This window comes from Myxine glutinosa, chromosome 2 (assembly GCF_964187855.1).
Source record: "Myxine glutinosa chromosome 2, kmMyxGlut1.1, whole genome shotgun sequence".
In the NCBI taxonomy this organism is placed as follows: Eukaryota; Metazoa; Chordata; class Myxini; order Myxiniformes; family Myxinidae; genus Myxine; species Myxine glutinosa.
The window spans coordinates 130,341,349-130,356,356 of NC_136262.1; the positions used below are offsets into that span (position 1 = coordinate 130,341,349).

At 51.0% G+C, this 15,008-nt stretch overlaps 1 protein-coding gene across 1 annotated transcript in view; it reads left to right on the plus strand.

Annotated features, from left to right (window-relative positions):
• The window catches only part of SOCS6 (suppressor of cytokine signaling 6), a 40,135-nt gene extending 26,693 nt beyond the window's left edge, over positions 1 to 13,442 (plus strand). The window contains exon 2 of the mRNA XM_078771663.1: positions 9,673 to 13,442. Coding sequence (XP_078627789.1) covers positions 9,815 to 11,371 — 1,557 coding nt within the window. The 5' untranslated portion in view covers positions 9,673 to 9,814 and the 3' untranslated portion in view covers positions 11,372 to 13,442. The remainder of the gene's footprint in view (positions 1 to 9,672) is intronic.
• Positions 13,443 to 15,008: the final 1,566 nt, after the last annotated feature.

Sequence of the window (15,008 nt, forward strand, 5' to 3'; positions counted from 1 at the left end):
TAAGGGGTAAGGAGATGGATCTGGGGCTGGTAATAGATATGGGGGGAGTGATGTGGGTGAGGGGTAAGGAGATGGATCTGAGGCTGGTGATAGATATGGGGGGGGAGTGGTGGGGGTGAGGGGTAAGGAGAAGGATCTGGGGCTGGTAATGGATATGGGGGGGGGGTGTGGTGTGGGTGAGGGGTAAGGAGATGGATCTGGGGCTGGTGATAGATATGGGGGGGAGTGATGTGGGTGAGGGGTAAGGAGATGGATCTGGGGCTGGTGCTAGATATGGGGGGGAGTGATGTGGGTGAGGGGTAAGGAGATGGGTCTGGGGCTGGTGATAGATATGGGGGGAGTGATGTGGGTGAGGGGTAAGGAGTTGGATCTGGGGCTGGTAATAGATATGGGGGGAGTGATGTGGGTGAGGGGTAAGGAGATGGATCTGAGGCTGGTGATAGATATGGGGGGGAGTGATGTGGGTGCGGGGTAAGGAGATGGATCTGGGCCTGGTGATAGATATGGGGGGGGTGTGGTGTGGGTGAGGGGTAAGGAGATGGATCTGGGGCTGGTGATAGATATGGGGGGGAGTGGTGGGGGTGAGGGGTAAGGAGATGGATCTGGGGCTGGTGATAGATATGGGGGGGTATGGTGTGGGTGAGGGGTAAGGAGAAGGATCTGGGGCTGGTGATAGATATGGGGGGGAGTGGTGGGGGTGAGGGGTAAGGAGATGGATCTGGGGCTGGTGATCGATATGGGGGGGAGTGACGTGGTTGAGGGGTAAGGAGAAGGATCTGGGGCTGGTGATAGATATGGGGGGGAGTGGTGGGGGTGAGGGGTAAGGAGAAGGATCTCGGGCTGGTGATAGATATGGGGGGGAGTGATGTGGATTGTGGGTGAGGGGTAAGGAGATGGATCTGGGGCTGGTGATAGATATGGGGGGGAGTGATGTGGTTGAGGGGTAAGGAGAAGGATCTGGGGCTGGTGATAGATATGGGGGGGAGTGATGTGGGTGAGGGGTAAGGAGAAGGATCTCGGGCTGGTGATAGATATGGGGGGGAGTGATGTGGGTGAGGGGTAAGGAGATGGATCTGGGGCTGGTGATAGATATGGGGGGGGGGGGGGAGTGATGTGGGTGAGGGGTAAGGAGAAGGATCTGGGGCTGGTGATAGATGTGGTGGGGGTGAGGGGTAAGGAGATGGATCTGGGGCTGGTGATAGATATGGGGGGGGAGTGGTGGGGGTGAGGGGTAAGGAGATGGATCTGGGGCTGGTGATAGATATGGGGGGGAGTGATGTGGGTGAGGGGTAAGGAGATGGATCTGGGGCTGGTGATAGATATGGGGGGGAGTGATGTGGGTGAGGGGTAAGGAGATGGATCTGGGGCTGGTGAAAGATATGGGGGGAGTGGTGGGGGTGAGGGGTAAGGAGATGGATCTGAGGCTGGTGATAGATATGGGTGGGAGTGGTGGGGGTGAGGGGTAAGGAGAAGGATCTGGGGCTGGTGATAGATGTGGTGGGGGTGAGGGGTAAGGAGAAGGATCTGGGGCTGGTGATAGATATGGGGGGGAGTGGTGGGGGTGAGGGGTAAGGAGAAGGATCTGGGGCTGGTAATAGATGTGGTGGGGGTGAGGGGTAAGGAGATGGATCTGGGGCTGGTGATAGATATGGGGGGGGAGTGGTGGGGGTGAGGGGTAAGGAGAAGGATCTGGGGCTGGTGATAGATATGGGGGGGGAGTGGTGGGGGTGAGGGGTAAGGAGATGGATCTGGGGCTGGTGATAGATATGGGGGGAGTGATGTGGGTCAGGGGTAAGGAGATGGATCTGGGGCTGGTGATAGATATGGGGGCGAGTGATGTTGGTGAGGGGTAAGGAGATGGATCTGGGGCTGGTGATAGATATGGGGGGGAGTGGTGGGGGTGAGGGGTAAGGAGATGGATCTGGGGCTGGTGATAGATATGGGGGGGGAGTGGTGGGGGTGAGGGGTAAGGAGATGGATCTGGGGCTGGTGATAGATATGGGGGGAGTGATGGGGGTGAGGGGTAAGGAGATGGATCTGGGGCTGGTAATATATATGGGGGGAGTGATGTGGGTGAGGGGTAAGGAGATGGATCTCAAGCTGGTGATAGATATGGGGGGGAGTGGTGGGGGTGAGGGGTAAGGAGAAGGATCTGGGGCTGGTGATGGATATGGGGGGGGGGGGTGTGGGTGAGGGGTAAGGAGTTGGATCTGGGGCTGGTAATAGATATGGGGGGAGTGATGTGGGTGAGGGGTAAGGAGATGGATCTGAGGCTGGTGATAGATATGGGGGGGAGTGATGTGGGTGCGGGGTAAGGAGATGGATCTGGGCCTGGTGATAGATATGGGGGGGGTGTGGTGTGGGTGAGGGGTAAGGAGATGGATCTGGGGCTGGTGATAGATATGGGGGGAGTGGTGGGGGTGAGGGGTAAGGAGATGGATCTGGGGCTGGTGATAGATATGGGGGGGTATGGTGTGGGTGAGGGGTAAGGAGAAGGATCTGGGGCTGGTGATAGATATGGTGGGGGTGAGGGGTAAGGAGATGGATCTGGGGCTGGTGATCGATATGGGGGGGAGTGGTGGGGGTGAGGGGTAAGGAGAAGGATCTGGGGCTGGTGATAGATATGGGGGGGGGAGTGGTGGGGGGTGAGGGGTAAGGAGATGGATCTGGGGCTGGTGATAGATATGGGGGGGAGTGATAGGTGGGTGAGGGGTAAGGAGATGGATCTGGGGCTGGTGATAGATATGGGGGGGAGTGGTGGGGGTGAGGGGTAAGGAGATGGATCTGGGGCTGGTGATAGATATGGGGGGGAGTGATGTGGGTGAGGGGTAAGGAGAAGGATCTAGGGCTGGTGATAGATATGGGGGGGAGTGATGTGGGTGAGGGGTAAGGAGATGGATCTGGGGCTGGTGATAGATATGGGGGGGGGGGGGGGGAGTGATGTGGGTGAGGGGTAAGGAGAAGGATCTAGGGCTGGTGATAGATATGGGGGGGGAGTGATGTGGGTGAGGGGTAAGGAGATGCATCTGGGGCTGGTGATAGATATGGGGGGGGGGGGGGGGGAGTGATGTGGGTGAGGGGTAAGGAGAAGGATCTGGGGCTGGTGATAGATGTGGTGGGGGTGAGGGGTAAGGAGATGTATCTGGGGCTGGTGATAGATATGGGGGGGGAGTGGTGGGGGTGAGGGGTAAGGAGAAGGATCTGGGGCTGGTGATAGATATGGGGGGGAGTGGTGGGGGTGAGGGGTAAGGAGATGGATCTGGGGCTGGTGATAGATATGGGGGGAGTGATGTGGGTCAGGGGTAAGGAGATGGATCTGGGGCTGGTGATAGATATGGGGGCGAGTGATGTTGGTGAGGGGTAAGGAGATGGATCTGGGGTTGGTGATAGATATGGGGGGGGAGTGGTGGGGGTGAGGGGTAAGGAGATGGATCTGGGGCTGGTGATAGATATGGGGGGAGTGATGGGGGTAAGGGGTAAGGAGATGGATCTGGGGCTGGTAATAGATATGGGGGGAGTGATGTGGGTGAGGGGTAAGGAGATGGATCTGAGGCTGGTGATAGATATGGGGGGGAGTGGTGGGGGTGAGGGGTAAGGAGAAGGATCTGGGGCTGGTAATGGATATGGGGGGGGGGTGTGGTGTGGGTGAGGGGTAAGGAGATGGATCTGGGGCTGGTGATAGATATGGGGGGGAGTGATGTGGGTGAGGGGTAAGGAGATGGATCTGGGGCTGGTGCTAGATATGGGGGGGGAGTGATGTGGGTGAGGGGTAAGGAGATGGGTCTGGGGCTGGTGATAGATATGGGGGGAGTGATGTGGGTGAGGGGTAAGGAGTTGGATCTGGGGCTGGTAATAGATATGGGGGGAGTGATGTGGGTGAGGGGTAAGGAGATGGATCTGAGGCTGGTGATAGATATGGGGGGGAGTGATGTGGGTGCGGGGTAAGGAGATGGATCTGGGCCTGGTGATAGATATGGGGGGGTGTGGTGTGGGTGAGGGGTAAGGAGATGGATCTGGGGCTGGTGATAGATATGGGGGGGTATGGTGTGGGGTGAGGGGTAAGGAGAAGGATCTGGGGCTGGTGATAGATATGGGGGGGGAGTGGTGGGGGGTGAGGGGTAAGGAGATGGATCTGGGGCTGGTGATCGATATGGGGGGGAGTGGTGGGGGTGAGGGGTAAGGAGATGGATCTGGATCTGGGGCTGGTGATAGATATGGGGGGGAGTGGTGGGGGTGAGGGGTAAGGAGATGGATCTGGGGCTGGTGATAGATATGGGGGGAGTGATGTGGGTGAGGGGTAAGGAGAAGGATCTGGGGCTGGTGATAGATATGGGGGGGAGTGATGTGGGTGAGGGGTAAGGAGATGGATCTGGGGCTGGTGATAGATATGGGGGGGGGGGGAGTGATGTGGGTGAGGGGTAAGGAGATGGATCTGGGGCTGGTGATAGATATGGGGGGGAGTGGTGGGGGTGAGGGGTAAGGAGATGGATCTGGGGCTGGTGATCGATATGGGGGGGAGTGGTGGGGGTGAGGGGTAAGGAGAAGGATCTGGGGCTGGTGATAGATATGGGGGGGGAGTGGTGGGGGTGAGGGGTAAGGAGATGGATCTGGGGCTGGTGATCGATATGGGGGGGGAGTGGTGGGGGTGAGGGGTAAGGAGATGGATCTGGATCTGGGGCTGGTGATAGATATGGGGGGGAGTGGTGGGGGTGAGGGGTAAGGAGATGGATCTGGGGCTGGTGATAGATATGGGGGGAGTGATGTGGGTGAGGGGTAAGGAGAAGGATCTGGGGCTGGTGATAGATATGGGGGGGGGGGAGTGATGTGGGTGAGGGGTAAGGAGATGGATCTGGGGCTGGTGATAGATATGGGGGGGAGTGGTGGGGGTGAGGGGTAAGGAGATGGATCTGGGGCTGGTGATCGATATGGGGGGGAGTGGTGGGGGTGAGGGGTAAGGAGAAGGATCTGGGGCTGGTGATCGATATGGGGGGGAGTGGTGGGGGTGAGGGGTAAGGAGATGGATCTGGATCTGGGGCTGGTGATAGATATGGGGGGGAGTGGTGGGGGTGAGGGGTAAGGAGATGGATCTGGGGCTGGTGATAGATATGGGGGGAGTGATGTGGGTGAGGGGTAAGGAGAAGGATCTGGGGCTGGTGATAGATATGGGGGGGAGTGATGTGGGTGAGGGGTAAGGAGATGGATCTGGGGCTGGTGATAGATATGGGGGGGGGGGAGTGATGTGGGTGAGGGGTAAGGAGATGGATCTGGGGCTGGTGATAGATATGGGGGGGAGTGGTGGGGGTGAGGGGTAAGGAGATGGATCTGGGGCTGGTGATAGATATGGGGGGAGTGATGGGGTTGAGGGGTAAGGAGATGGATCTGGGGCTGGTGATAGATATGGGGGGGAGTGGTGGGGTTGAGGGGTAAGGAGATGGATCTGGGGCTGGTGATAGATATGGGGGGGAGTGGTGGGGGTGAGGGGTAAGGAGATGGATCTGGGGCTGGTGATAGATATGGGGGGAGTGATGGGGGTGAGGGGTAAGGAGATGGATCTGGGGCTGGTAATAGATATGGGGGGAGTGATGTGGGTGAGGGGTAAGGAGATGGATCTGAGGCTGGTGATAGATATGGGGGGGAGTGGTGGGGGTGAGGGGTAAGGAGAAGGATCTGGGGCTGGTGATGGATATGGGGGGGTGTGGTGTGGGTGAGGGGTGAGCGGTAAGGAGATGGATCTGGGGCTGGTGATAGATATGGGGGGGGAGTGATGTGGGTGAGGGGTAAGGAGATGGATCTGGGGCTGGTGATAGATATGGGGGGGAGTGATGTGGGTGAGGGGTAAGGAGATGGATCTGGGGCTGGTGATAGATATGGGGGGAGTGATGTGGGTGAGGGGTAAGGAGTTGGATCTGGGGCTGGTAATAGATATGGGGGGAGTGATGTGGGTGAGGGGTAAGGAGATGGATCTGAGGCTGGTGATAGATATGGGGGGGAGTGATGTGGGTGCGGGGTAAGGAGATGGATCTGGGCCTGGTGATAGATATGGGGGGAGTGATGTGGGTGAGGGGTAATGAGAAGGATCTGGGGCTGGTGATAGATATGGGGGGGAGTGGTGGGGGTGAGGGGTAAGGAGATGGATCTGGGGTTGGTAATAGATATGGGGGGGAGTGATGTGGGTGAGGGGTAAGGAGAAGGATCTGGAGCTCGTGATAGATATGGGGGGGGGAGTGATGTGGGTGAGGGGTAAGGAGATGGATCTGGGGCTGGTGATAGATATGGGGGGGGGAGTGGTGGGGGTGAGGGGTAAGGAGATGGATCTGGGGCTGGTGATAGATATGGGGGGAGTGATGTGGGTGAGGGGTAAGGAGATGGATCTGGGGCTGGTGATAGATATGGGGGGGAGTGATGTGGGTGAGGGGTAAGGAGAAGGATCTGGGGCTGGTGATAGATATGGGGGGGAGTGATGTGGGTGAGGGGTAAGGAGATGGATCTGGGGCTTGTGATAGATATGGGGGGAGTGATGTGGGTGAGGGGTAAGGAGATGGATCTGGGGCTGGTGATAGATATGGGGGGGAGTGATGTGGGTGAGGGGTAAGGAGATGGATCTGGGGCTGGTGATAGATATGGGGGGGAGTGGTGGGGGTGAGGGGTAAGGAGAAGGATCTAGGGCTGGTGATAGATATGGGGGGGAGTGGTGGGGGTGAGGGGTAAGGAGAAGGATCTAGGGCTGGTGATAGATATGGGGGGAGTGATGTGGGTGAGGGGTAAGGAGATGGATCTGGGGCTGGTGATAGATATGGGGGGAGTGATGTGGGTGAGGGGTAAGGAGTTGGATCTGGGGCTGGTAATAGATATGGGGGGAGTGATGTGGGTGAGGGGTAAGGAGATGGATCTGGGGCTGGTGATAGATATGGGGGGGAGTGATGTGGGTGAGGGGTAAGGAGATGGATCTGGGGCTGGTGATAGATATGGGGGGGAGTGGTGGGGGTGAGGGGTAAGGAGAAGGATCTAGGGCTGGTGATAGATATGGGGGGGAGTGGTGGGGGTGAGGGGTAAGGAGAAGGATCTAGGGCTGGTGATAGATATGGGGGGAGTGATGTGGGTGAGGGGTAAGGAGATGGATCTGGGGCTGGTGATAGATATGGGGGGAGTGATGTGGGTGAGGGGTAAGGAGATGGATCTGGGGCTGGTGATAGATATGGGGGGGGAGTGGTGGGGGTGAGGGGTAAGGAGATGGATCTGGGGCTGGTGATAAATATGGGGGGGAGTGATGTGGGTGAGGCGTAAGGAGATGGATCTCGGGCTGGTAATAGATGTGGTGGGGGTGAGGGGTAAGGAGAAGGATCTGGAGCTGGTGATAGATATGGGGGGGGAGTGGTGGGGGTGAGGGGTAAGGAGAAGGATCTAGGGCTGGTGATAGATATGGGGGGGAGTGGTGGGGGTGAGGGGTAAGGAGAAGGATCTAGGGCTGGTGATAGATATGGGGGGAGTGATGTGGGTGAGGGGTAAGGAGATGGATCTGGGGCTGGTGATAGATATGGGGGGAGTGATGTGGGTGAGGGGTAAGGAGATGGATCTGGGGCTGGTGATAGATATGGGGGGGAGTGGTGGGGGTGAGGGGTAAGGAGAAGGATCTCGGGCTGGTGATAGATATGGGGGGGAGTGGTGGGGGTGAGGGGTAAGGAGAAGGATCTAGGGCTGGTGATAGATATGGGGGGAGTGATGTGGGTGAGGGGTAAGGAGATGGATCTGGGGCTGGTGATAGATATGGGGGGAGTGATGTGGGTGAGGGGTAAGGAGATGGATCTGGGGCTGGTGATAGATATGGGGGGGGAGTGGTGGGGGTGAGGGGTAAGGAGATGGATCTGGGGCTGGTGATAAATATGGGGGGGAGTGATGTGGGTGAGGCGTAAGGAGATGGATCTCGGGCTGGTAATAGATGTGGTGGGGGTGAGGGGTAAGGAGAAGGATCTGGAGCTGGTGATAGATATGGGGGGGAGTGGTGGGGGTTTGGGTGAGTAGTAAGGAGAAGTATCTCGGAGTGGTGATATTCTCTTCTTTATCCGTCAAAAAAAAAAAGATAAATCAAAACAGGTCGTGTTGACGCGGCACTGCACAGGAATTTAATGAGGCCTCATCTGGATTATTGTGTACCTATTTGGTCACCACATGTGCGGATGGACATTGCTGTGATAGAGAGGTTTCAGCGTCGAGCTTCTCTGTTGATTCTGCAGCTACCTTCACTAGGTTGTAGAAAGGAGAGTATGAGGGTATCTGATGGAGATGTTGAAGCTAAATGAAGGGTATCGACCAAATAGAAGCGGAAGTTTTATTTTATTTTATTTTTTCGAAATGAACAGCAAAAGGACCAGAGGACGTAGTAGTAAGAGTGAAGAAGAGGTTGTTCAAAACAGAAGAAAAGTGTGGCTATTTTATCCCCAGAATGGTCCTGGAGGCAGTTGACAAGTTTAAACTGCCTTTTGTTTTGGCCCCGGGGGCAATGGGCGTAAATATTGGGAAGAATTGTAGCGATGTTAAAATTAGGAAGGTGTGATGGGGTAGGGATTTCATTGTGATGGGGTTTGTTGAGATACAAGTTCATGGCCGATTGTTGGGATGTGTAGTTGTGTTTAATTTTATTTTTTCTGTTGTTAGAGATGTGGAAATGAGAAGGGCTTGATCTTGAGTATCCTCCCTTATCTGCGTTTTCTTGTGTATTCTTGTTACCTCCGTCGGTCAATGTGGATAAAGGTTATGTTTTCACCCTTGTCTGTCTATGTCTGTTTGTGAACAAGATATCTCAAAAAGTTGTGGACGGATTCGGTCAAAATTTGGCGGAGAGGTTGGGTATGTGACAAGGACGAAATGATTAGATTTTGGTGAAGATCCGGCTCGTAGAATTTTAAAATGATTCTTCACCATTGGGAGATAGAGCCAAAAACGATAAATAGCAGGATATCTCAAAAAGTTGTGGAGGGATTTGGGCGAAATTGGTGGACAGGTTGCGTATGTGACACGGAAGACTTAATTCAATTTTGGTGAAGATTCGAATCGGGATCCGGATCAGAGAATTTTTAAAGTGATTTTTCACCATTGGGAGATAGTGCTGAAGCCGACATATAGCAGTATATTTCAAAAAGTTGTGGATGGATTCGGACGAAATGTGGTGGATAGGTTGTTTATGTGACACGGAAGACTTTATATTCAATTTTGGTGAAGATCTGAATATGGATTCGGATACGATAATTATTTAATTTCCAATTGATTCTTCACCATTCAGGTGATTCAGGTGATACAGGAGAGATCAGGTGAAAAAATGATATATATAACGTGATATTTCAAATTATGGATGAGTTATGACTAAACTTGGTGGACGAGTTGGTTAGGTGACAAGACCAAGCCGATTAGATTTTGTTTCAGGTCCAAATCCAGATCCGGCCTATCGGTGGATACAAAACATAAACTGCTCAGCCTGGTGGAGGTATGCGCTCTACCGAGTGTCGTTCTAGTTTAACTTTCCGCTGACATCTTTCCAACCAAGCAGCATGAATTTTCTGTAGTCGCTCAATTCCTAATAGTAATTATTGTTGGGTTAAAAAAGAGGAAAGATTTCAATGTCGATTGGATATTTTTCCCTGTTTTTAATTTTTATTCTACGTATCTTGTGTCCACCAGGAGATCGTGAGGAACGACTTGGTGTAAAGGCATGTATCATGCCGTGGTTCACCATGGACTCATCGGACCTCGTTTGCTGCTGGATCTTTGGAGAAACGTGGCTTGGCTCAAAACGTGTGCATTTTGCTGATGCACAGTTATAATGCAGAAAAGCTTGTCTTGCCTTCGCAAAACTTTGCTCGTGCAGAAAACTAGAGAAGAAACGACTATTGTTTCGATTTCTTCACCAATGGATCCCAGCAACAAAGATGTCATTTCATGGGCAAGCCAAACTGTTCGTCTGGAGATGGAGGGAACCACTCTGAAACGCGACATGCTCGATGGAAAACCCAAGCACCGATCACAAAGCGAGGGCCTCCTCGGGACTCTCTGCCGAAAACTGTCGTTTAAGCAGAGAACCAGAGGCAAGGACGTTGTACTTTCTTCCTTTAATTCTGGCAAAGATGATTCACCAACTGACCCTTCAAGTGGCAACATTTTGGATGCACAACTAACAACGTCTGCGAACCGTGCAAAAGGCAACCATTATGACATTATTCCGCTTCCGTCTGTCGATACGATTTCCAGGTTGGGCTGCAACGATATGGAGAGCCGTGAATCGTCTGGCAACCAATTGTTACCTTGTGCAGTCGTTCCTAGTGCTCAAGATTGTTGTGATATGCCCTTTCCTGACTTAGACCCACATAGTTGTGCCATGGAACTAAGTTTAGACTGGAATTTAAACCCAGATATGTCCTTGCCACACGTCACGTCATCGACTGCCGGCGATATAAACTGTAATGGTTATTTTCAGTATGACCTGGATGTAGTGCATGCGCTCATTCCAGGTTACTCACACGTTCTAGAATGCACCGATGGTTCTCATGAGGATACCGATATATCCGAGCTGTTGCAGGATGATGCACGTGGAAATATGCCGCACAATTTTGAAGAGCAGCATCGTCTGGTTAGCAGCGAGCTTGACTATGCTGGTGCCTTGAATGGGAATCTGGAGATGCCTACTGATTCCACAAGGTCGCGGCCTATTTTTATTCCTCCAGATGGACCTCCGTCATCACCTTTGGTACCCCCTGCGGCACGTGGCCAACCAAGAGACGTGGGTTCATGCAGTCTGCTTCCGGTACTTGACCTAAATGGTTGTGCGATGCGTGACATGCCGAGTGGCATCACGGCTCCTGTCAGGGTGGCTAGAGTGGCTCTTAGCCTCACGGAGGAGCTGAAACGACTTGCGAAACGCGGCTGGTATTGGGGACCCATTACACGTTGGGAGGCTGAGGAAAAGCTGCAGGGCCTTCCTGATGGTTCCTTCTTGGTGCGTGACAGCTCTGATGAACGTTACCTGCTTAGCCTGAGCTTCCGCTCACAGGGCCGCACGCTGCACACACGTATTGAACACTCCAACGGACGCTTCAGCTTCTATGAGCAGCCAGACTCAGAGGGACAGCGCTCGGTCGTGCAGTTAATCGAGCTCTCGGTGCGGGACTCTGAGGCCGGAGCGTTCTGCTATTCTCGTTCGCGGCTGCCCGGGGCCGCTACGTATCCCGTACGCCTCACGGCACCTGTGTCTCGCTTCATGCACGTCCGTTCCCTTCAATATCTCTGTCGCTTCATTATCCGACAAAACACTCGCATCGACCTAATACAGCAGCTTCCTTTGCCAACCAAGATGAAGGATTACTTGCAGGAGAAGCATTACTAAAGGCTGGCCCTTTCCTCCTGTTTTACCAGCAGCCACTTCCTTTATCCCGTGTTCCCCCCCTCCCTACTAATCGGGTAAACGCTCGGTTAGCGTCAGTATCAGCACAAGCCCTTATCGCACCTGATATTCAAGTTGGCAAGTTTGTTCATTTTTATATTGCTAGTTTCATTTTCAAATGATTCAGACTCGACAACAAAGGCCTCTTGAATAGCGGAGGATTTGATCGTCGTATTATTAGTTTTTAAATATTTAAACCCTTATTAATTAACCCCGATAATTAAATGGCCTCTCTCTCCCAGCTGTTTTTCTTTTTTAGTTTTTGTTTCCCTCTTTCTGTAACGCAGAGAACGACACCTATTTGAATGACCGATGATTGAATAAATACCGTCGTGGGCACATTTAATAACATTCGTCAATTACCCCCGTCACGCATGGTAAAATGCTCTTGTTTGGGAAGTTAGTGATTAAATAACCTCATGTTAGCGAGGTTTCGGTTTGGCTTTGAAAGTGCTTCTATGTGCTCTCTAAATTGTTTTACTTTTGGATAAGATCATTTTGAGGGCTGATGGTAGAATGGGCCACATTCCTCTGCTGTCGATGTGGGGTCTTGCTCCCATCTTAGAGGTAAATCCATGATCAAGTTCGGTCATATAGCTACTTCTACCCAGGGGGGTCTCATAGAGTTCTGGAGTGTAATATGTGTTTTTTCATGATCGTTGTAAATTCCTATGGGGGTGGGGGTGGGGCAGGTGGTTTAAAATTTACTGGGGATTAATTATTTAAGAACACTTTGTCTTGAGGTTTTTACTTTTTGATCCCATGATGGCTCCTCTTCACCTGTAAGCTTGTAACATTCCCCGACGACATTTGTTTTGATCATTAGAGGTGAATAGTGGTATGAGGCGATATTTGATCGACAATTGAAAGGAACGTGAACGTGCATATGAAGTTGAGAATCTCTAGATATGATCATATATTCCACTTCACATCGTTGTAGGGAAAAAAATGCACCTTTAAGCGGTTATTGAATTTCTGAGTAATTTATATGGCTGGCGGGATAGTTGAGAGATGTGCCCACTCACCTTGAAACTATCTCGCCTGAGTTTGAATCTTGACTCCGTTGATTAAGCTGTCACAACCCTGAATGCAGAACACATGTGAGTGAGTGAGTGAGTGTGTGACAGGGTGTGTGGTGTGCTTGTGCGTGTGCCGTCCCTTCGATGGACGTTAAGCCAGTGGACCCCTCTGCAAACACTGGTTGATTCTGGTCGTTGAAGATCCCCATGCTGTCTTTCGTAAACAATCGAAGAGTTATCACCTGCATCCTAAATAAATTACAATTTTTTCACTTTGGATGATTGCTGGGAGGGCCTGGGCAAACCACCGCACCGTGACCATTGCTTCAGAAGTACCAGTGTTCTGTCAAGAGTCTGGTACATTGATTATGACTCATTCCTATGACACGGGTGTGTCTTGCTGTTGGGGACCTTGATTGGCTGTGAAAGATGAAAGATGCGACTGTATTTATATTAATTCTCGAGAAATTGGCCAAATTGCATTTGCTCTTTAACAGTGCGTTTTTAATATACCGATGTTAGATGGAAAATTTTTGATCAGTAAATATCATTTTCTTGAGGTTTTCTCGTTCTCAAGTCAAACATTTATTGCAGATGTTACAACAAAATGGAATACGCAAGACTATATAAGTATTCTTAATTTATTCATTCCGCCCCTTTTACCCAAGTGCGCATGCACAACTGCTCGTAGTATGGTGTATGATATTTTGTTACCTTGGCATGCAAAAGGAAGATATCAGTATATTGTGAGTGAAGGCATTTGAGTTTTGGACCATCCTCTCTGTAGTTCTGATGATTTTCACTTCTTTAGACCCTTGAAGAAGAAGATTTAATGGCAGGCACTTTGGCACAGGAGACACTGATTGAAGACGCGCATCTTTAGCTATATAGCAGGGTAATGTGCTCTATGAAAGGGTGTTCGGAACCTGGGTTCATGGCGGGACGCAGGCATCGGCGTGTGTGGAGCGAAGTTGAAAAATAAAAGTCTACATGTAGTTATTGTGTCACTTTGTTTGCTCTAGTCGAAGCGTCTTTAATACCCAGTATTTGTTTGGTTTTCCAGTTGGCCCTTTTAGTTGTATTGCAGGGATTAAAAAATAATCTGTATATAATGGAGCAAGTTTCGGTATGGAATGCATGTCCGCTCTATACATATTGTTTGGACAGCTGGCCTGATGCCACCCACAATTGTAACCCGAAACAAAAAATCCTCCGTCTGCCATTTTGTAAGTCTAAGACATCTTTGGAGCTGCCATATTCACAATGACCATGCCCTCCCTACGAGTTTTCCATTCAATATAGAACAACCTAAGCGTCTGGTGAAAGAATCATCAAAGGTTGGAGGCGATCGGCGTCATGGGCCTTCTGAAGGTGACGGTACGCATAGGCTTCAGGCCTCTGGTGTCAGCTTTTGGGCCAGTGCAATTACCATGCTTATGTATTGTATTCGCACATGTAAGCAATACGCATGTTTTTGCCTCATTTACATATCCTTTTTTTTTTCCCGGGAGCGATCGAGGTAGCAGTCTGTTGCCTATACACTGCCCAAATAAAAGGATTTATCAGAACGTGTTGTATGCATGGAACAATATCGCCTGAAGGACGGATGCTCTGCTAGTAATTTAAATCCTAATCGGACTTGAAAGCCAAAGATTAAATAAACTGTAATGTTAACAGTGGTATTTTGTTTTTACGTTTACATTTGGAAAATGGATGCTTTTATTCCCCCCCTCTTAACAACAATTTAACACCAATGCTTCAAATTTATACTTAAAACAGTGAAATGTTTGATAAACTTGATTCGGACCTGACCCAAAATCGAATTGGTTTGTTCTTGTCTCCCATAACCAACTCGTCCACCAAGTTTATTCATAACTTCTCCATAACTTTTTGAAATATCATGTTGTATATCGCTTTTTGCCCAATCTCTCAATGGTGAAGAATCACTTAAAAATTAAATAATCCTTGTATCCGAATCCATATTTAGATCTTCACCAAAATCGAATCGATTTATCCCTGTCACACCCAACCGGTCCCCCAAGTTTCGTCCAAATCCATCCATATATTTTTGAGATATCCTGCTGTGTATCATTTTTGGCCCTATAACTCAATGGTGAAGAATCACTTAAAAATTATACTAGCCGGATCTGAATCCGGATCGTCACCAAAATCCAATTGTCTCGTCACATACACTACCTCTCTGCCAAATTTCGTTTGAATCCGTCCACAACGTTTTGAGATATCTTGTTCACAGACAGACAGGGGTGAAAACGTAACCGCCATCCACCTTTGGTGGCGGAGGTAACAAGAATGACAAAATTCGGTCACTGGCCCATTGGGAAACACATTTAAAGCACTCTTAAAAGATGAACAGCACGATTGGGCAACACATTTAAAGCACTCTTAAAAGATGAACAGCACAATTGGGCAACACACATTTAACACGCTATTAAAATTAACTTGACACCTCTTATCCATGTTATCTTCCCCATGATTATATCAGAAGGAGCTGATTCGTCACATTGTCACGGATTACTTAACCCCGATATGGGGCCATGCAA